The sequence below is a fragment of the Spea bombifrons genome, chromosome 3 (assembly GCF_027358695.1).
Source record: "Spea bombifrons isolate aSpeBom1 chromosome 3, aSpeBom1.2.pri, whole genome shotgun sequence".
In the NCBI taxonomy this organism is placed as follows: domain Eukaryota; kingdom Metazoa; phylum Chordata; class Amphibia; order Anura; family Pelobatidae; genus Spea; species Spea bombifrons.
The window spans coordinates 24,521,465-24,542,229 of record NC_071089.1 but is presented as its reverse complement, the minus strand read 5'-3'; the positions used below and the strand labels follow the sequence as shown (position 1 = coordinate 24,542,229).

Sequence of the window (20,765 nt, the reverse complement as noted above, 5' to 3'; positions counted from 1 at the left end):
TTAAATGAGTACATATAGTTAAATCCCCTTTTGAAGACAGAGTTGTAAGCAACATTTGACAAGACAAAGTCCTGCTTGACCTTTAACCATCTATAGGATTAGCATAAGAATATCACATACGATCCACAAATCTAATAATCACTGGGATTCCAGAACAAGTGTGTACTATACGCACCCATTAATCAGGAAAGAACTGGTCACTGGGGCACAACAGTTGCTTCCATCATTTGCTTACTGGCTAAACTTTGAAAGCTCATACTTCTTGAAGATTCAGTTTACAAATAAAAGGAGATCGGAAGGATCCCATGTATAAATACCCATCATGTTCATGGGCCTCGCTGATGTAAGTCACAACCTCTCCATTGGGATCATGAAAGCTTCTTTTGTAGGAACCTTTCTCACCGAGCTCTACAACCAGACTGTACCTGGGAACGAACTTCATTACTGTATCATGGCTGAAGAGCTGCAAGTAAAAGACAGTGATTAAAATGTAAATGTTACATACATTAACAGCATAACCAGCAAACAAGGCATTGTGTGCTACTTACTGTAAAGCTCAAATTCCATCATAGTATTCAATTTATATTACTTCCATACAGTAGCTTGACATAGTCTGCTTGTGCTACCTGCACCCATACTTCCAAATAGATTTTCCACCATTTAAATTTGAACCACTGCTAATGTTTATCAGCCACCTACCTTGAATATAATTTTTTTTATCCATGGTTTGTCCGCTAAGAAATCCATCATGGAGAATCCCGGATTAAGCCTTACAGCAGACATGGCAACCCAGTATCCTCCTGAGCTGCTAAGGCGTATGTTATCTGGAAAGCCAGGCAGGTTTTCCACAAACATGTCTACTCCACCTTTTGTAAGCCCAGATACATAATACCTGTTTAAAACACAGAAAGACTATGAGAAATACAACACACATTACCATATTAAAAACCACCAAATATTCTTAATAATATGGTACATAGATAGGCAGCCATCTCCATAGACAAACGTTGGCAGTAGAATGGGTCGTACTGAAGAGATCAGCGAATTTAAACAAGTCTGTCGAATTTCTGCTCTGCTAGATCTGCCTAGTCCATTGGTGTGAAGTGACGCAAAGCCCTCTGTAGCATCAGTCTAAAGTGTCTCTGAAAACAACATCAACACAAGCACTGTGCGTTGGGAGTGTAATGAAACGGAGTTTCCATGGCCAAGCAGCTCTGCGATGCAAACACTGGCTAAAAAAAAAAAGAAAATGACACTGGACTCCTGAGCAGTGGAAATGTGTTCTCTGGTGTTCTCTCATGCTTCACTATCTGGTAGTTTGATGGGTGAAACTGGCTTTGGTGGGTGCCAGGAGAATGCTACCCATCATAAAGACATGGTTTGACAATATTGGTTTGGAGAAACTTGAATAGCCTGCCTGGGTTTAATTTTAAGCCTATGATGAGTTGGTGAATTTTGCTAAACTAAGTTTACGGTGAATCACAATCCAGATTTATGTAAAAAATTAAGTGTAAGGGTTGTGCAATTGCAAAAAGTAAGTATTACATCTAAGGGTAAGATATGTAGGTAAGGGTTACATATATACTGTAGGACTCAAATGTAGCCAGGCCAAGTTTAGCCTTTTTATGACATCATAAAAAACACACAATTAAAATGCAATACAAATAAAACAAAAAGTGTATGAAGCACACTTGTTCACCTATGCTGTTTCAAGTTTATTAAATTTAGAAAATCTGTGCACATAATAAAATATAAAGTCTTATGTTGATCAGATTCTCACATGCATAAAAGAATGTGACAGGAAGAATCATTAGCATAATGGCATACCTTCTTATTCTGGCCATTGTGGTCTCTGCAACAAGCAAGAAATCTTCTGCTGGCGAAAGCTGAACTCCATTGGGAAACCTCAATCCTCCCATCAAAACTTTCACTTCTTTTGTGACGGTGTCATACTCTAGCAATCTGCATGTAACATATAATTATAGGATTAAGGCAATTCCATCAGCGTTTTAAACATGAATAGACAAAGCTTTACAGATGTCACCAAAAATGAAAATATCAATTTTGAGTGTTTTCATGTTTTACTTTATTGTTATATAAACGCGAACAAGCCACATTGTGCGCTTACAAGAATGTCTGACAATAGACCAGTAAAGTGCTTAAATTGAATCGGACACCTAAATTGCTTATGTGACGGGTGAAACAGAGCTGCAGGCAAAATTGTAGATCAAGAGAAAACAAAATGACTTTAACGTCACGCGGCACCACATGCAAATAAACAGCACAGTGGCACCCGTGTCTGGCTTTAGTACCACAGAAGACAGTTTGTATTTGTTAGCTATACTTTTCAGTTGGCCAACGCAAAACTTATCTGAAAAATGGGAAAGCGGAGATCCTAACCCCTTCAGCACCGGGACGTACCTGGTACTTCCTGGTTAACAGTCACCGGTAGACCGGGACGCACCAGGTACGACTCCTCCAAAAAACGCCCCCACATCACCACAATCGCGGTGATCGTGGGGGCGCTGCTGCTGCTGCTGTCTGCCCAGGACTCCTGGGCAGACAGCACAGCCTGTCTAAGCCCGCCCCCAAGCCTACGATCACTCCCACGGAGTGATTTTGTAGGCAGAAACAGCGATTGCAGAAAGATCTGCAATCGCGGTTTCAGCTGCCACAGGCAGCTTCAGGGAAGGGGGGGGTGTTGAATGGGTCCCCACACAAGTGTGGGGGCCTGATCCAACACCCCCCTGCTGCCTGATCGCTCCATGAGAGCGTCAGTGCAGCGTTAACCCCTTCATTACCGCGATCGCGGCATTGAAGGGGTTAATTCCCGTTTTGTAGGGGGCTCTGCTGCTGGTGGTCTGCCTGGAAGCCCAGGCAGACCAGCAACAGCAAAAACGACCCCCCAGAAGTCCTCTGATCAGTCCTGTAGGACTGATCAAAGAGACTCCTCCCCTACAATCTCCAGTCTATTGGAGATTGTGTCCCAGAGGCAGCTTCAGGGACAGGGAGACAGGGTTCTTTGGTCTCCACATGAGTGTGGAGACCAGACCCCCCCCACCCTTCTTCAGTTAACCCCTACCCCCCCTCTTCCTCAATTAACCCCTTCAATGCTGCGATTGTGTATGACCCCCATCGCAGCATTGCAGGGGTTAATATTAGTCCCCACAAGCTTGTGGGGACTAAATATCAGTCAATGCTGTGCTTCAATGGAGCATCAGCATTGAAAGAGTTTAAAAAAATGTAAAAAAATAATAATAAAAAAAAAAAATTAAAAAATAAATTAAAAAAAATTAATAAAATAATAATAATAATAATAAAAAAAAATAACAGCACTGACCTGAAAGTCCAGTGTGCTTCCAGGTCAAATGCTGGGCTGATCAGATCGCTCCTGGCCAATAGGAGTGATCGGATCATTATGGCAGCCCACGGATGACCCTGCTCTACAAAGAGAGAGGGGGTCATCTAGGGTAATTATGAAATTATTAATAAATGAAATAATCAAAATTATTACCTGATCACTTGTCGGTGACATTTTAAGTGGCTGATTATTGAGCGGCCTAAACCTGTCACTTACAAGTAATCTGATAAAAAAAAATATTTAAAAAAATGTAAATGCACATGTTCCAGTTTTGCCCTCATAGCTTCCTCAAAAAATGCATGAACCATGCATGTGAGGTCTTGTTGGAATCAGGGGATCTTGGTGAACAAAATGTGGTGTTTTCTTCCACTGTTGCACTTATGGTGTGCAAGAAATTCAGTGCAACATTGAAATGTATGCATTAAAAAAAGCAGTAAACTCATTTCCCTGTGAAGTTTGGCAGACATCAGTGAAGAAATGGCTATCTGAAAACTGTCAAAACTACCCTAGTTGAACACCTTGACTTGTCTACTGTTCATAAATATATACTTTTATGGGGTAATTTACAGCGGGGGGGCTTCCAAAATGTCCCAAATGGGATATGGGCCCAGGAAACCAATTTCTGAAAATTCCAAATGTGAAACGAAAATGCGCATGTTCCAGTTTTGCCCTCATAGCTTCCTCAAAAAATGCATGAACCATGCATGTGAGGCCTTGTTGGAACCGGGGGATGTTGGTGAACACAATTTGGTGTTTTTTTCTGCAGTTGCACATATTCTATACAAAATATAATATAAAATCTAAAGCAACATTGCAACATATGCAAAAAAACCAAAAAAATATAAAAATACCTCAAAATTTGGCAGCAATTGGCGATAAAATCCCTGTTTGAAAAGTGTCAAATTGACCCTAGTTGTACACCTTGACTTATCTACTTTTCATAAACATATAATTTTGGGGGGATAATCAGTATCTGTGACAACTATTGCAGTTATTAGCCTACCATGCCAAATTTGAAAAAAATTACATTTCAAAAACGTGATGCATGCCTTGCAATATTTGCCCTATACTGGTCAAAATAGATGAAAATCCTGGCCATGTTGGGTGGTTTCCAAATCAGGACAACTTAATGAATATATTTGGGATAATTTTTTCCCATTGGTTCAATGTGTGTACAATTTGTATGTATACAAAACTGTAAAAAAATGCGTTTTTTTTCATTTTTACCCCACTTTTTCCAGTTTATTTCAAACAAAACAATGTACTACCCAGCTTAATATGGTTTCAAATGAAAGCCCTACTTGTCCTAAAAAAAACAATATATGATTTGTGTGGGTGCACCAATTGATAAGAGAGAAATTACAGTTGAAGAAAGACATGGCAAAAACAGAAAAACGGCTCCGGTCCTTTAGCGACACGTTAGTATGAAAATCCCGGTCCTGAAGGGGTTAAATCATAACTCAAGGCGGATTATGTTTAAATTAACATTTCAGTTAAGGTATACACAAGCCTTTGCCTTTTAGCAATGGTGTGGTTAGAATTAGCTTCACAATAAAGGAATGTTTACGAGATATAAAAAAAACAACAACTTGCCGTCCATCATCTGTGCCTTCCATAACCAAGTATGGGTAATCTCGCCTCTGCCACTTGCTGCTGGAGTCTGTGAAGTAGATCTTTCTACCATCACTGGTTATAGTAAGATCATTTACAAATGACATCTTCTTCCCTTGGACTGGTATCTGGGAAGACAGGAGTTGTTCTACGGCACCTGAACAAGCAAAGCTTGGTTTTAGTCCATGATAGTCCACCTTGTTGTACTGGTTATCGCAGGACTGAGCATCATGCAGCCCTACAGCTCTCTCTGAACTATACCATCCATGCTCAATCAGCCTCTAACAGCTAAAGGATTGCATGTTGCGCACCTCTGCTTTACATTGTCAGTTCCAGCCTGTCTCAATAGCATACCTGTAACAGGATTGACTTCAAATATTCCTTGGTAAGCATCTGCAATGAAGAGGGTCCCATTAGGGCCAACTCTGAGACCCAGAGGTCTTCCGCAGTTAGGCTCATTCTCCCGAGTTCCTGATACATGGAAAATGTAAGTAAATTGATTAGAAATAAAACTACATTTGATATGAACAGAGCGGGATTTTCAATGAAACCTACAACAGATTCAGTGTGATTTGTAACTCATTACAAGATCAGAAACATGACTCCCACACTGTCAGAACTTGTCAGCTGTTGCAGCCTAAATCCAGACCCACACATATACCTTAAGCCTCTATTTGCAAAGAAATAATTCAAGGTGGGAAAAGATGCTTGACAAGTCAAGCCAACTTATTGTTGTAATTTATTTTACCACAATCGGCTATTTCTCTGTAAGACAGCCATGCTCAATTATCTAACAGAGTAAGTGCTTTACCTGCAGATTACATTGTAAGATGATACTTTGGAAAAGTACCCCCTGGAGTAATATCTTGTCCACACAAGTGATTGTGCAAGGACATGTTTTTTAAAAGAAGTGTACAAGGTTTAACATAAATCAATCTCAAAAAAAAAAACTATATTCTGGTCTGGGGGTACCAGGAGAGGAGCAAGCCTTTATTTTGCTAGAAAATAACATTTTTGCCCTGGGAGGCTGTTCATAATATGCTCACCACAAGGAGGTCTGCCAAGTTTAGCTATTGTGTGGATTTTTCCATCTTCAATTTTCAGAATCTGCCCATCTGCTGTGCCAGTGAAAAGGACATCTAAACAAAATGCATTTCAAGTTGTTAGTTTATTAAGGATTTCACCATGCTGTCAAGTATGTCAAAAACAGCTTCGCGACTGAGCGGTCATTACTCCTAGAAGCTTTCGCAATAACACTTACATTGGACCGGAACAGATCTCGTAGAGGAGAAGTTTCCCAACCTCGCTTGTGGCAACGGCATCCTATGACAGTGCCACTTTTAACGTCACTGAGCTCTTGAATACGAGCCATTCTTCCGCTAATGTTTGACTATGGAGATGGCTGGCTATGTGCTTGATTCTATACATCTGTTGGGTACTCTTAAACATACTTTTGGTCATATAGTGTAACCTTGGGCAGGTAAGTATCAACACCCTGGGCTTCACACCAGGTGGACCTGGACTTGAACAACACAAACTCTCTCGGATCAAGTGCCATTTATGAGGCTTGCCTCAGTTTAATTGTATGGGCTGTAAAGAATGTCCACTAGATGGGCTAAGCCAGGTTTACTTAGGGCACTCAAGGAACATAACCCCCTGATCTGCTTGGAAAAAAAAAGTTTTAATGCTAACCTAGAGACATATCCGCACAGTAAGAATATATCATACATAGTGTATGACTTAAACAATGATGTTTCAGTGGCTTACACAAAGACGGAATTTTAACAAGGATATTAATTGGTCAAGAGAACTGCTGGCCTGAGAGGGGTTTTTTTGCCAAATCTAGAAGCGGTCATATGACCATAATATTAAAAAATCTTGTAAAACATTTTCAGATCCAATATTCATGCACACAGCTTGTTAAAGAGCTTTGACAAAAATAAAAACTGCGTTTAGACAAGTGACCTTCTACAGCAATGCAACCATAAACACAGCATATTTATTACTCAACACAGTAGACATACCTCCAATGTTTGCAATGGATTCCGGCCCAACTAGCTGGCCTTCCAACAAACGTTCTGCTTGCCTTAACTTAAGATTTGCCTCAAGAGCACCTGTCATGCGAGGAGGTATCTGGAAACTGCAGGAAACAGACGTAAAATCTATACACTCATCTATAAATAACATGGTAATAATGCCATATTCTTTAATGTGAGATGTCATTTCATGGGTTACTTTTTAGAAGAAGCAAACTTGGTAACAATAACACCTTAACTGACTAACAGAATCACATTAAAGTGCACATTTTAGATACTATGAGAGTCTCTTCTTCAACCATATTAACCTTTTAGAGAAACAGTCACTATTTATTACCCCTCATACAGTATTAAGGTTGCTTTTATGCTGGTCTTATACTGTCCTTTAACAATACTATTAATGTTTTACACATGCAAGAAACTAGTACATTTATATCAAATATTTGGGTATTAATTATGCGTATATTGCCTGCCTATAGAATGGAAGCTAGAAGACGACAAAGAACATACGATTACATTGAGTAGCAATCCAACATACCTTAAATATTGTGGCTCTATGGGAGACTCCAGTAAGCACACAGCAGCAAGCGAAGGGATTAGCAGAGCCAATGCCAGGCAAGTGAAGGTGGCACGGAAGATTTTCCCACTGTATGAGCTGCAAACACATAAGTACAGGTAAATCAGTATACTTTGCTACACAGCAACCTGCATGTCACCAATGCTATGGACGCCAAGGGCCTAGTAAGCCCTGCGACGGGGACAGCCATGACTCCTAAAACTGACCATCACTAATCCACAGGCTTCCAAATTTCTGCGGTTGGTCAAAAATTGACCTGGTCTGATGGGGGTCAATGAGAAAACGTATTAACCCGGATAAAAATAACACATAATATCACCATAGTAACCAGTGGAATGTTCCGGCTGATTGGATCATTCCACAATTATATCACTTTTTTTTTTTTTTTCCATAGTAGAACCATGGGCCTATGCATAATATAAATTTGCGCTGTTGCTAATTATGAGTAAGGGCCATCTGGATGCAACGTCACCTTGCATTAGCCAAAAAGGAATCAGATGTCAATGAATTCGGCTAATACTGAATTGGCTGTCATTAGTTGTAGCCAATAGAAGAAATCAGCAGGCCGTAACACTACACAGTATTCAGCCTATCAAATATAACCTTTTGTGCTCCCGTGTTGAATTAACCCCCCTTAAGGACAACCGGTTGTCCTTAAACCCATTAATGACAATGCATCGCGAGCCGGTACATGTACGGGGTTTGTAGTGAAGGGGTTAACGTCCAATATCTGGAGACTTCAAAATACACACACAGTATGTATACTTGATTCCTTATACAATTACATGGGCTCTTTAGAAACCTCCCTTTTCTTGCAAAACTTTTTCTATTGCTCATCATTTCCTGTTAGTTGCCAATTTCCTCCGGGACTATGCATGAAATCGTGACTCAGATATACACCGTAATCTTTTGTGCCGTCTTATGTTGATCTCCATTGATGCATCTATTCCTGGCATCCACAGGGCCGCGTCTCTAATTTGGCTGCAGCAGCAGTGAAGATGCAGTGCTCTTCTCCCCGCACAAAAAAGGGTCCATTTGAACAGGTTCCAATAGCAAGCCAATGACTAGTGAAACAATTACTAGTTTGACAGATCGGTTTAAAACGTTTGAGCTCCTCCCTTATTTGCCTCCAGTCGATTCCTAAATTATTGTCTGGCACGCACAGAGTGAAAACTGACGCGAGTCTATCGTGCTACAAATTAAGACAAACTCTTAATCTTTTTGTTTTCCCACATCTACAGCGAGACCCCTGAACTGAATTTTAAATTAGCGTTAAGCAGCAATGCTTTTTTATTCCAACCAAGAATTATGATGCAAAAGGGTTAATAGTGTAATATGCTATTTTTTTTTTAAATTATTCTTGTAAACGAGTATAACAGGAATAGCGTTCTGGTAGATCTGAACATGTCCTTGAACCTAGTACGTTGGGAGTGAGATTTGGCAATCCCGACCGACAAGAATCTCAATCCTGTTTTTTTTTAACCCATTTAATTTCAAAATAATAATTACATAGATCTTGCAATTAAACAGCCTTCCAAATTTTAAAAGTTAACCCCCTTTTAGCAGTGTGAGTCATGGATCAGTGTATGGTGAGCAACGTCTCGCAATGTACACCGCTACACGACTCTGAGGGTCTCTCAGCGGAGGAAAGGGTCTAAGCATAATCCTTTCATTGCTGTATTTAATTTATGTATTTGGTTAATAAACCAAAGCACGGCTTCATCCATCGAGGGAAAGACTCATCTCTATAAACAGAAACATGTTAAACCTCTGCCTTTCCACATGCCAAGCGCAACCGTGGGTTAAAGCATTTTTGTTCTGTTTTAAAGCGCGTCACATTTTAATGGAAGCTCACATTTAGGAATTCTAGATCCATCCTAGAAGTTGGGAGCTGAAGCACATGCATGTACTAGAGCTTGTAAATGGGTTTGTATAGGATGCTTTACCGTCCATCACACTGCAAAATAAATACATGCTTCGCAGTCAGCGATCCCGCACCTATCCTCGTGTTTTTATTATTTTAATCATTCTGACAGATATTTGGGTGAAACCAGATCATTTGAGAGGATATCCTTTACCTGACTCCAGAGGCCTGCTTTATGTAGACAGGATCTGGAGAAATTGGGGGGGGTGTTTAACCTGCTTAACCCTTTCTATACTGACACAAACGTCCTGCGATATATACAAGCCCCCTACGTGTAATACAGTATCAGGGTCAACACCCATAAGATAGACCTTCATCAGCAGTCATGATCCATCCCATACATTACACAGTTATACTTCTCAGGACGAATGGCAGGTGCTCCTCCAGGTCAGCTGACATTACAGAAAACCCATTCACTAACTGCTCAGCAGCCCGCTTCATTACACACACACGCTCGCACTCCCCGTTAGTGCCTCCATTCCCGCCGCCGCCAATGCCTCACCCACTCCTCCCGGTATCCTGAACCACAGTCTCGTCGGTGATTATCTGCGGCCGTATAGGCCTCCGCTGCCGCAACCCGTCACCCTCTTCCATGGTCATCGGCTACCTAATTCCTACTCAGCCACAGTAGCTCACGCCAAGGACAAGCGCCAGCCGGAGCCAATGGGCGGAATGCAACGTCATCTTCCATTAGCCAATAAAGAATCAGATGTCAATGAATTCGGCTAATACTGAATTGGCTGTCATTAGTTGTAGCCAATAGGGTGGCAGATGCTTGTGAGGCCAGCCAATAGAAGTATAGAAGCATCGCAGCTGGCAGAAGCGCTTGCCGTAGGTTACGGTTGCCCTTCGTGGTAAAAATATTGGACTTTTGGCCCCTGGGTGAAATAGGTTTTCAAGTCACGAACCTTTGTTTTGTGCACGTAAATGAGTTGAAACATTCCATGCAACGTTAAGCGCGCTAATAGAAAATCTGCTGGCACTGCAAAAAGAAAATAAGAGGGAAAACAATTTTAAACACATCTCCTGCATTCAAATACACTATTCTCACCGCCCACCAATTCTGGGGTTGGTAATTGTGAGGTACCAGAGAGACTAGGGAGACCTTCTCTGGCACACAAGACACTCCTGTTGAATTGAACTGGGTTGGGGGTACATCAGAGGATGATTGCCAGGTCCCCATTTAGGGGGTGGCTGGCACTTTCAGGCTTGGGAGTCAAGTAAAGCCAAGTACCCCCTTAGCCCCCTCCCGCATAATTGACCGGCCCAATCATGGAGGGTAGCTGTAAAATCAATAGAGGTGTGCTCTGTTGTAGCACATACCTCGCAAGTGGCCACCTCGAGAAACTCTGCAGCTGACGCCACGAGACTGCACTTTTGGTCAGATGGGTTGGTGGCCATGCCTGTGGCTCTGCTCCTCTCCACCTATTGTCACACACACCCCCCATGCAAGTATATGGATTCAGATAACAAATGTTGAGGGGATGCTAATAATGACATTAAACACGATTTGGATTATGTATTTGACCTATTAGTTTTACTCGCTCATGCTCTCTGAATATTCTTGTTCTCCTTTTCGAGAACCAGGGTAGTCAAAATTATTTAAGGGTCAAAAAGATCCTGCAACACACTGCCAAGTTGAAAATTAAATTCGACAGAGCCCATTGGGCCCTATGGCCTAGGGGTCCACCCAACACCATCACCGTCACCTTAGAACTCAATGTCAGGATGGTCCCTAGTTTAACCCAGAGACCTTTCCTATATTTAGAAAGGAGGTATGTTATCGAAGCACAAGAGTCCTTACCAAGGGCAGCTGTCATGCTATCTACCGTACTTCCAACCTCAGTATCATGTAGGCTATCCTGAGCTAGAGTATAACCAAGCTCTGGGCCCTAAGAGGAAATGTCCAAATTGGGCCCAACTCATTCGTGTTACAAGGTCTCAGGTGTGAATGGGGAGCAGGTGTGTTAAATTTGGTGATATCACTCTCACACTCTCTCATACTGGTCACTGGAAGTTCAACATGGCACCTCATGGCTAAGAACTCTCTGAGGATCTGAAAAAAACAATTGTTGCTCTATATAAAGATTGCCTAGGCTGTAAGAAGATTACCAAACTGAGCTGCAGCACGGTGGGCAAGACCATACAGCGGTTTCACAGGAGAGGTTCCACTCAGAACAGGCCTCGCCATGGTCGACCAAAGAAGTTGAGTGCACGTTCTCAACATCATATACAGAGGTTGTCTTTAGGAAATAGACATATGAGTGCTGCCAGCATTGCTGCAAAGGTTGAATGGGGTGGGGGGTCAGCCTGTCAGTGCTCAGACCATACGCCGCACACTGCATCACTGGAAGCCTCTTCTAAAGATGATGCAGAAGAAAGCCCGCAAACAGTTTGCTGAAGACAAGCAGACTAAGGACATGGATTACCGGAACCATGTCCTGTGGTCCGATGAGACCAAGATAAACTAATTTGGTTCAGATGGTGTCAAGCGTGTGTGGCGGCAACCAGGTGAGGAGTCCTAAGACAAGTGTGTCTTGCCTACGGTCAAGCATTGTGGTGTGAGTGTCATGGTCATGAATGCCAACATGTACTGTGACTGAAGCAGAGCATGATTCCCTCCCTTCGGAGACTGGGCCGCAGGGCAGTATTCCAACATAATGACCCCAAACACACCTCCAAGACGACCACTGCCTTGCTAAAAAAGCTGAGGGTAAAGGTGATGGCCTGGCCAAGCATGTCTCCAGGCCTAAACTGTATTGAGCATCTGTGGGGCATCCTCAAACGGGAGGTGGGGGAGCGCAAGGTCTTTAACATCCACCCACTCCGTGATGTCGTCATGGAGGAGTGTAAGAGGAATCCAGTGGCAACCTGTGAAGCTCTGGTGAACTCCATGCCCAAGAGGGTTAAGGCAGTGCTGAAAAATAATGGTGGCCACACAAAATATTGACACTTTGGGCCCAATGTGGACATTTCCACTTAGGGGTGTACTCACTTTTGTTGCCAATATGTTAATTGCTGTGTGTTGAGTTATTTTGAGGGGACAGCAAATTTACACTGTTATACAGGATGTACGTTCACTACTTTAGATTGTAGCAGAGTGTCATTTCTTCAGTGTTGTCACATGAAAAGATATAAAATATTTGTGAGGGTTGTACTCACTTTTGTGAGATACTGTATGGACTGTATGTATATATACCGTATTTGCTCGATTATAAGACAACCCGGATTATAAAACGACCCCCCAAAATCTGAATATTAATTTAGGGAAAAAAGAAAAAGCCTGAAGACGACCCTATAGGAAAAAAAGTTTTACTATTAAATATTAATTCATGTAAAAAAAATTTTCATATTTAATAAAAGATTGAGAAAAATATGTTTTATTTCCTTTTATTTGACAACCTGCCCCCACAGTAATGCCTTATACCCCCTATATGCCACTCTGCCCCAGTATATGCCTTTTAACCCTCTATATGCCACTCTGCCTCCAGAAATGCCTTGTACCCTCCTATATGCCGCTGTGCTCCATGAAATGCCTTTTAACCCCCTATATGCCACTCTGCTCCAGTATATGCCTTATACCCTTATATGCTACTTTGGCATATAGGGGTTAAAAGGCATTTCTGGAGGCATATATACATATATGATAGCTAACAGCATTCACACTCCTATCATGCCCAGGCAGCCAGTACACACTGGAACCTGGGCATGATAGGAGTGTGATTACAGCCGCCCTATGCCATGCTACTCCCCCCCTTACACATCCATGCTATCACATACATACACACACACTGATTTACAAACATTTAAATACTCATTCATTCCCTTAATCACGCGTATTTTTTTTTATATAGGAAATTAGATAATATAATAAAAAAAATAATCTGATGAAAAAAAACAATATATAACTTGTGTGGGTACACTAAATGGGTGAGGAGAAAATTACATCTAAACACGAGCAACACAAAAGTGTAAAAACAGCCTCGGTCCCAAAGGGTACAAAAATTGAAAAACAGCCTGGTCCTTAAGGGGTTAACATTAGAGTGCCAACATTAGTACATTTATTGACTGGGGAAAAAAAAGTGACAATTCTTTTTAAGAAAAAATATTTTGGTAGCTAGTAAAAAGGTAATTTATCAGAATAATTTAGCGATGAGTGGGGAATATTTCTCTTTCCTGCACCAGACCGATGCATGAAAATTCCACTATTTTTTTTTTGTAGTTAAATGGAAATCGAATTTAAGAATTTGCACATTACTCATTTTCATAGTTAAACATGGCTTAACATTTCACCTTCTATACATAATTTTACACCATAATCTTTTAGTGCCAACCATATATAAGACACATTGTTGCCAATGTGGACCCAATATGCCAAAACACATATGTGGTGGCACACTATAGCCATCCATTTCTGTTTACTGTAATAGGACTCCTGAAGGGCCTAAAGGAGGGAGAGAGTGAGTAATAGAGTAAATTAATGGGAGAGTAAGGTTAGCTAATATGTAAGCAGGGCAGGTGCCACCTATAGGCAAAGTAGGTGCCTGCCTAGGGCTCCCCTATACCTGGGAACTTAAATTTTTTCCCTGAGTGTAAGGATTTTTCCCCAATCTCAGAGTGAAGGGACACAATCGAGGTCATAAGGTCTGGCTCTGATAATACATGGGGAAGGCTGGCACCTTGCGGTCTGGAGGGCAGGTAAAGCCTGGTAACTAACATACACACTGAGACACTGTTACACACACTCTCACACATACACAAACGTACAGCGGCGGTCATTCATTAGAAGCCAGTCATCCAGTTAGGAGGACCTTATGGGAGCGTCGCGGCACGGGGAGGGGCTTGTGGGGGAGGAGCCAGGGGGCGGCAAAATTATGTTTTGCCTAGGGTGGCCAAAATCCTTGCACCAGTCCTATATGTAAGTATGCGTGTATATGTATGTCAGAGTGAGTGTTTAGTGTTTTTATTAGAGCGAGTGTGTGTTAGTGTTAGTATGTGTATGCTAGTGTGTTTACATTTGTGTGTTAGCATAAACTTGTACGTTTGTGTATGTGTAAGAGTGTGCGTGACAGTGTCTCCGTGTGTATGTTAGTTACCAGGCTTTACCTGCCCTCCAGACCGCAAGGTGCCAGCCTTCCCCATGTATTATCAGAGCCAGACCTTATGACCTTGATTGTGTCCCTTCACTCTGAGATTGGGGGAAAAAAACCCATAGGCTCAGGGACAAAACTTGAGAGTTCCCAGGTATATAACCATAACTTCAAAATTGGTTATACAAAATTGATAATAGCATTAACATACTGGTACAGAACAAGAAGCCATATACATAAAAAAATATGTGCCCTACAATAATGGGGACATTCACAGCACAATACATTGGAGGTCTGGTGTTTGATTATTTCCAGGACTATTTTTTTAATTTAAAATGCAACCATGTCTTAATTTTTTTTTCTGAATTAAATTGTAACTTCTTCTGTATATATCTTGCTATCTAATTTCCTCTCTCTTAATAAACCCTCTTTAAAGAAAAGCCTTTCTTAAGAGTTTTGTGTTTGTGAGTGTGTGCCTGCACTTCTGTGTCAATATATCTATAGGAAATTTGTTCTGAGAATACTTGTATCACTATATAATTTTAGATACATTTAAAGCTATCTTTATAAATATTAACCACTAGATGGTACCTGAGTGCTGTCCTACTGAGCACATGTGCAAATGACTCATTTGTGGTCTGTCATTGGTGTCTATTTCATTAGAGCGCATGATGATTATGGAGATACTATACTAACTGGTTTTCTACTTCCTTCCCAGGCGTAACATCACTGGTACTCTGTATATAGTTCTTTTTTACCTCCTGAAAATTCATTGAATCTCATTTGGCCAACATACTGGAGATCCTGTACACGAGTCTCTAGGGTTTAGCAATTAGAGACTGGGGCACGTCAATGTTTCATTGCCTTTATTTTGTCAGGTCGTAAGTCCATGCTAGCGAAAGATGACCCCTGAACTCAATGAGGAATTACCTGACTAGACCTGTGCGTGTTCTTTGGGAGAAGTTTTCCAGAACCTGGCTTAGTTGGGTCTGACAGGGAGGTTTTAGCTAGTTAGGCTGCTCAGCCTGGGTCAACAAAGTACAGAAAGAGATGGCTCCAAGTGGGAGCTAGGTCTTTATTTTAGATGTTTTTTAGGGGGGGGTGTTTTAATCACTTGTTTAAGTCACCATTTACCAGGATATTGTTGTTTTTCAGCTTTATTTCTATACGTAACCATGCCTTAAGAGGTTTTTTTAAAACACTGTGATTTTGCATGTATATAAATTATCCAGAGTTTGCGTAAATGTGAAAAAATACCAAAAATATATTTGTTAATCTTTCATGACATTCCTGGTACACTATTCATCACAAAGGGTTTAAGGCAAACACCCAAGTGAGCTTTTGGCTTTCCCATATTGGATTCTTTATTGGTTTATTTTTCCCCATATATGTACCGCATTTCAAGAAGAAAACCTCTCTTGACAACCATTGAAGAGATGGTATTATCAAGTTGCGCTTTGGGGTTTACGTGCCATGAAGGACCGGCGGGTAGTCTCTCTGCTGTCCAACTGCAACATAGATCACTCACTTAGGTGATCAGCCCCCCAGGTGCCAAGCAGCCCATTTAACGAGACTGCGCTTAAAAGGCGCTGCATGACTTTGAGACATGGAACATTGGGATTCAATGTGATATCCTGGCACCATATAATGAAGATGATGATTGGGTTTATTATGTACAGTTGTGTGTAAAAGAAAGTACACCCTCTTTGAATTCTATGCTTTTACATATGAGGATATAATAATAATAATAATAATAATTGTGACCAACCCTATAAAAGCTGAAATCTTAGCAGTTTGCTGGTCTGGAGCATTCAGGTGTGTGTTAACACAATGCCAAGCAGGAAAGACATCAGCAATGATTATTATAATTATTATTTATTGTTTTATATAGCGCCATCAAATTCCGTAGCGCTGTACAATGGGTGGGCAGGACACAACAAGTAGTATGTCACATGGCAATTTGACTTACAGAGACAACAGGCAACGAGGGCCCTGCTCAACGGGTTTACATGATCTAAGAGAAGCAATTGTTGCTGCCCATCAATCTGCAAAGGGTTATTCATTCATTATATATTCATTCTACAGTGAGAAATATTATTCAATAGGGAAAATGAAAAAACCCAAGAGTTACATTGTTACATATATGTAGTTACACAGGCTGAAAAAAGACACTCATCCATAAAGTTCAGCCTTTCCCACATCTGTTAATTGCTGTTGATCACTCCTGTGTTCCAATGGTACAGGAGCTAATCCTGTTAGCACAGGTAGAAATGTACTTGTTTTCCATGAACATTTGATAGATAGATAGATAGATAGATAGATAGATAGATAGATAGATAGATAGATAGATAGATAGATAGATAGATAGATAGATAGATAGATAGATATACTGTGTGTACACTAAATACAAAGGAAGGAAATGGTCAAAAGACACAGCAAAATGCTCTGGTTCTATATTGTAAAAATGCCCTGGTCATTAAGGGGTTAACCCAGCCAATTTATTCCTTCTTCTAATGTGAGAATAAATAGATGCCAACTCTGTTTTTAAAAATATTTCATATTTAATGTAAATATTTAATTTACTGATTGGCTAGCACAATGTGTAAGTGGGAATTGAAGCTCTACAAAACAATGTCACTTTGTCATTTTTGCAACAACAGACACACTTTAATACAAAATAATATCCATCATTGCACGATGTTTTTAAACAGAATCCTTAAATGCCATCTCAATCACATGAACACTCACTGATTAGCAGTTTCGAGGTTAAACTTTCTCAGTCATGGCTGCTCTATGACATCAGAAACATGAGAAGAGTCATAGCAGGGATCCAAGAGTTCTGTGTGCACATTTTTCTTCGCAGTGTAGAGGTGAATAGAGGTGAATAACGTGACTAGAGAGAGATTACAGAAAGCTGCAGCCATGCCCCTTTGGGCAACATGCAGTATTTGCATGGACTACTTAGATAATAGTTGTGACGTGGCAGCGATTTGTTGCGGGCACACTTTCCATCAGAAGTGCATCATGCAGTGGTTTTGCACTAGCCCCAAAGTATCGTGCCCACGGTGCAGAAAGGAGCTGAGAAGCAGCAAATGTTTTCTCGAAAAGTTGTATTTTGATGTGGGAGAGCAGGATGGTCCTGCTCTTGATCCAGAATCTTTAAAGAGGGAAGTCGACCAACTGACTTCCCAACTGCAGGAACAACAGCAGCGCATTGAAGAACAGCAGATGGAATTGAAAGCAAACATGGAGGAGCTTGAGAGATATAGAAAGGAGATTCAATCTGGAAAGAACATAGAGACGCTGCTGGAATCGCAGACAGTGGAGGTACAGATGGTGGTGACGCAAATGGGGACAGGACCGGAAGCATTTTTAGACCTAGCTTCCTACAGCCTAGCTATCACTAAAGATTACAACGATTTGAAAGCGGATCACAAGGCCTCTGAGGAGATGATTGAACATTTAACATCAGAATTAAACATCTCTAATGAAAGGGCTCAGAGCGTTGTAATAGAATATGAAAAGTTACGAGAAGAGCAGAATACCACCTGGAATACTCTCATTACTATCCAAAAAGAGCTGGCTGTCAACAGGAATGATGTAAAAAATGCAGAGGAAGATATTGTGAGCGTAGTAAAGGAAGCAGAGCCGTTGGAGGAACCATTCATCTCCCCACCACCATCAGAAGGACCCATAAATTGCCGCTTGTATAATAACCTCGCACCACCTGGACTTCAGAGATCCATCCTCTGCCTCCCTGATGACATCTTGCGTAAAACAGTTACCCCACCAACAACAACCAACGCCGCTACTAGACCTGAAGAATCTGAGAGGCTTCTCTTCTTTGGACTGCGGCAACCAAAGCTTGTATCCCCTGGCTAGAGGGAATAACAACATCAATTCTAGTGAAATAACAATCTCTTGTGGATTGTATTGGATATTTAGATGACTTAGAATTAGTAATTAATAAATAGTTAAATGTATAATTGTCTTCTGTGTGAGTTGCTTTAGTATATAGTGATGGGGTTATGCATTACCACCATATCTGTTCAGTAAATGGTATTTATTTAAACGTAATTTATTTATATATAATAGTTTATTTTTTCAGATTTCTATTTTTTCCAGTTCACATACAGTTTACAAATTTGTGGAAGAAATAATCTATTCTTGCCAACATTATTTTTTTTTGTGGGTGTCTTTACATTCTAAAGTTTCAGGGGCAGTGGAGGCTCCTCCATATGAGCACATGCGCACGTGAACCCCCAAGCGCAAAAGGGAAAAAAAACTAGCAAAATGCATAAGGAACCCATTTTAATGTAATCTAGAATAAATGGATTTTTGATGAATTTTGCTAATTTTTTTTCCTTTTGCACTTTGGGTTTTTCGTGCCATGAAGCCTCCTGTCCCCTGATGTAGTCTGCCTATTCCTATCGTATGTGCCTGCACTTCTGTGTCAATATATCTATAGGAAATGAAGTATGAGCTTCCAATTTACTAAGCGCTCACTCTTTTGAAACTATGTAAAATTGAACAATGAATCAGAGCAAGCATTTTATTGTATATAATCACCTGTGCAGTCTTTTTGTTCTGAGAATACTTGTATCACTATATAATTTTAGATACATTTAAAGCTATCTTTAGAAATACCATATTGGCTCGATTATAGGCCGCACCCTAAAAGTAAAAAAAAAAACAATCTTAGTACTGCAACTCTGCCAACACCAGGTATGCTGCCATTCTGCCCCCCAGATATGCTGCCACTCTGCCCACCCCAGATAAGATGCCACTCAGCCCCCCCCCCGAGATATGCTGCCACTCTGTCCCCCCCGAGATATGCTGCCACTCTGCCCCCAAGATGTTCCCCCCCCTAGACTTACCGGTGCAGACTCCCTGGGGTCTTGCGGGGGCCGGCGGGGGACATCTACGCAGTATGCGTATTCAACTTCTGGTGCCGTGGGGGGGGGTGCGGCCTATATTCGGGCAAGTACAGTATTAACCACTAGATGGTAACTGAGTGCTGTCCTACTGAGCACATGTGCAAATGACTCATTTGTGGTCTGTCATTGGTGTCTATTTCATTAGAGCGCATGATGATTATGGAGATACTATACTAACTGGTTTTCTACTTCCTTCCCAGGCGTAACATCACTGGTACTCTGTATATAATTCCTTTTTACCACCTGAAAATTCATTGAATCTCATTTGGCCAACATACTGGAGATCCTGTACACGAGTCTCTGGGGTTTAGCAATTAGAGACTGGGGCACGTCAATGTTGCATTGCCTTTATTTTGTCAGGTCGTAAGTCCATGCTAGCGAAAGATGACCCCTGAGCCCAGTGAGGAATTACCTGACTACACCTGCGCATGTTGTTTGGGAGAGGTTTTCCAGAACCTGGCTTAGTTGGGTCTGACAGGGAGGTTTTAGCTAGTTAGGCTGCTCAGCCTGGGTCAACAAAGTACAGCTAGAGATGGCTCCAAGTGGGAGCTAGGTCTTTATTTTAGATGTTTTTTTAGGGGGGGTGTTTTAATCACTTGTTTAAGTCACAGTTTTCCAGGATATTGTTGTTTTTCAGCTTTATTTCTGTAGGTAAATACGCTTTAAGAGGTGACTTATTAGACAGGCGAAAAAGGGGGTTTCTCACTATATAAAGTATGAATCCAAGCCCAGTAATCCATGTTGCAGTTGTTGACCAAGACTATAAGACAAGAGCGATTTTAGTGTTTTTGCAATGTCTTTCTTCAAGTTATTTCGCTCTCATTTAGTGTACCCACACAGAGTATATATATTTTTTGCTACAAGTAGGTTTTTTAAAATATATATATATATATATATATATATCATTTTTTTTTAACAATGTGATTTTGCATGTATATAAATTATCCAGAGTTTGCGTAAATGTGAAAAAATACCAAAAATATATTTGTTAATCTTTCATGACATTCCTGGTACACTATTCATCACAAAGGGTTTGAGGCAAACACATTATGGTCATGGATTAAAAAAATCAGCAACACATAAATTTGAATTGAAAGGAGTACAAAGGCAAGTGAGACAAAAGCCCCTAGCAGAGGGTAAATAAAGTCACTTCTTCTAGAGCAATAAGGTGCAAGAACATCCTATTTTTGGCAAACTCTAATTTTTATTTACAAATACCAGAAAAAAAG

General features: G+C 40.9%; 1 protein-coding gene across 1 annotated transcript; it reads right to left on the bottom strand.

Moving 5' to 3' along the window:
• Positions 1 to 10,167, bottom strand: APMAP (adipocyte plasma membrane associated protein). Its single transcript, XM_053460195.1, has 9 exons — positions 10,012 to 10,167; positions 7,547 to 7,663; positions 6,997 to 7,112; positions 6,019 to 6,111; positions 5,327 to 5,443; positions 4,955 to 5,129; positions 1,828 to 1,962; positions 700 to 892; positions 1 to 463 (listed from the first exon to the last, which is right to left on the bottom strand). The coding sequence occupies exons 1-9, from the start codon at positions 10,107 to 10,109 to the stop codon at positions 254 to 256; spliced, it is 1,254 nt and encodes a 417-aa protein (XP_053316170.1). The 5' UTR covers positions 10,110 to 10,167; the 3' UTR covers positions 1 to 253.
• Positions 10,168 to 20,765: the final 10,598 nt, after the last annotated feature.

Bases quoted from the DNA above. Each gene is read 5' to 3' on its own strand.
- APMAP (XM_053460195.1), bottom strand. From the start codon at position 10,109: ATGACCATGGAAGAGGGTGACGGGTTGCGGCAGCGGAGGCCTATACGG. The intron at 6,112-6,996 runs GTATGTCTACTG...CATTTTGTTTAG, and splicing joins ATCCATTGCAAACATTGGAG to ATGTCCTTTTCACTGGCACA. The intron at 5,130-5,326 runs GTATGCTATTGA...TTGCTTGTTCAG, and splicing joins TGAAGTCAATCCTGTTACAG to GTGCCGTAGAACAACTCCTG.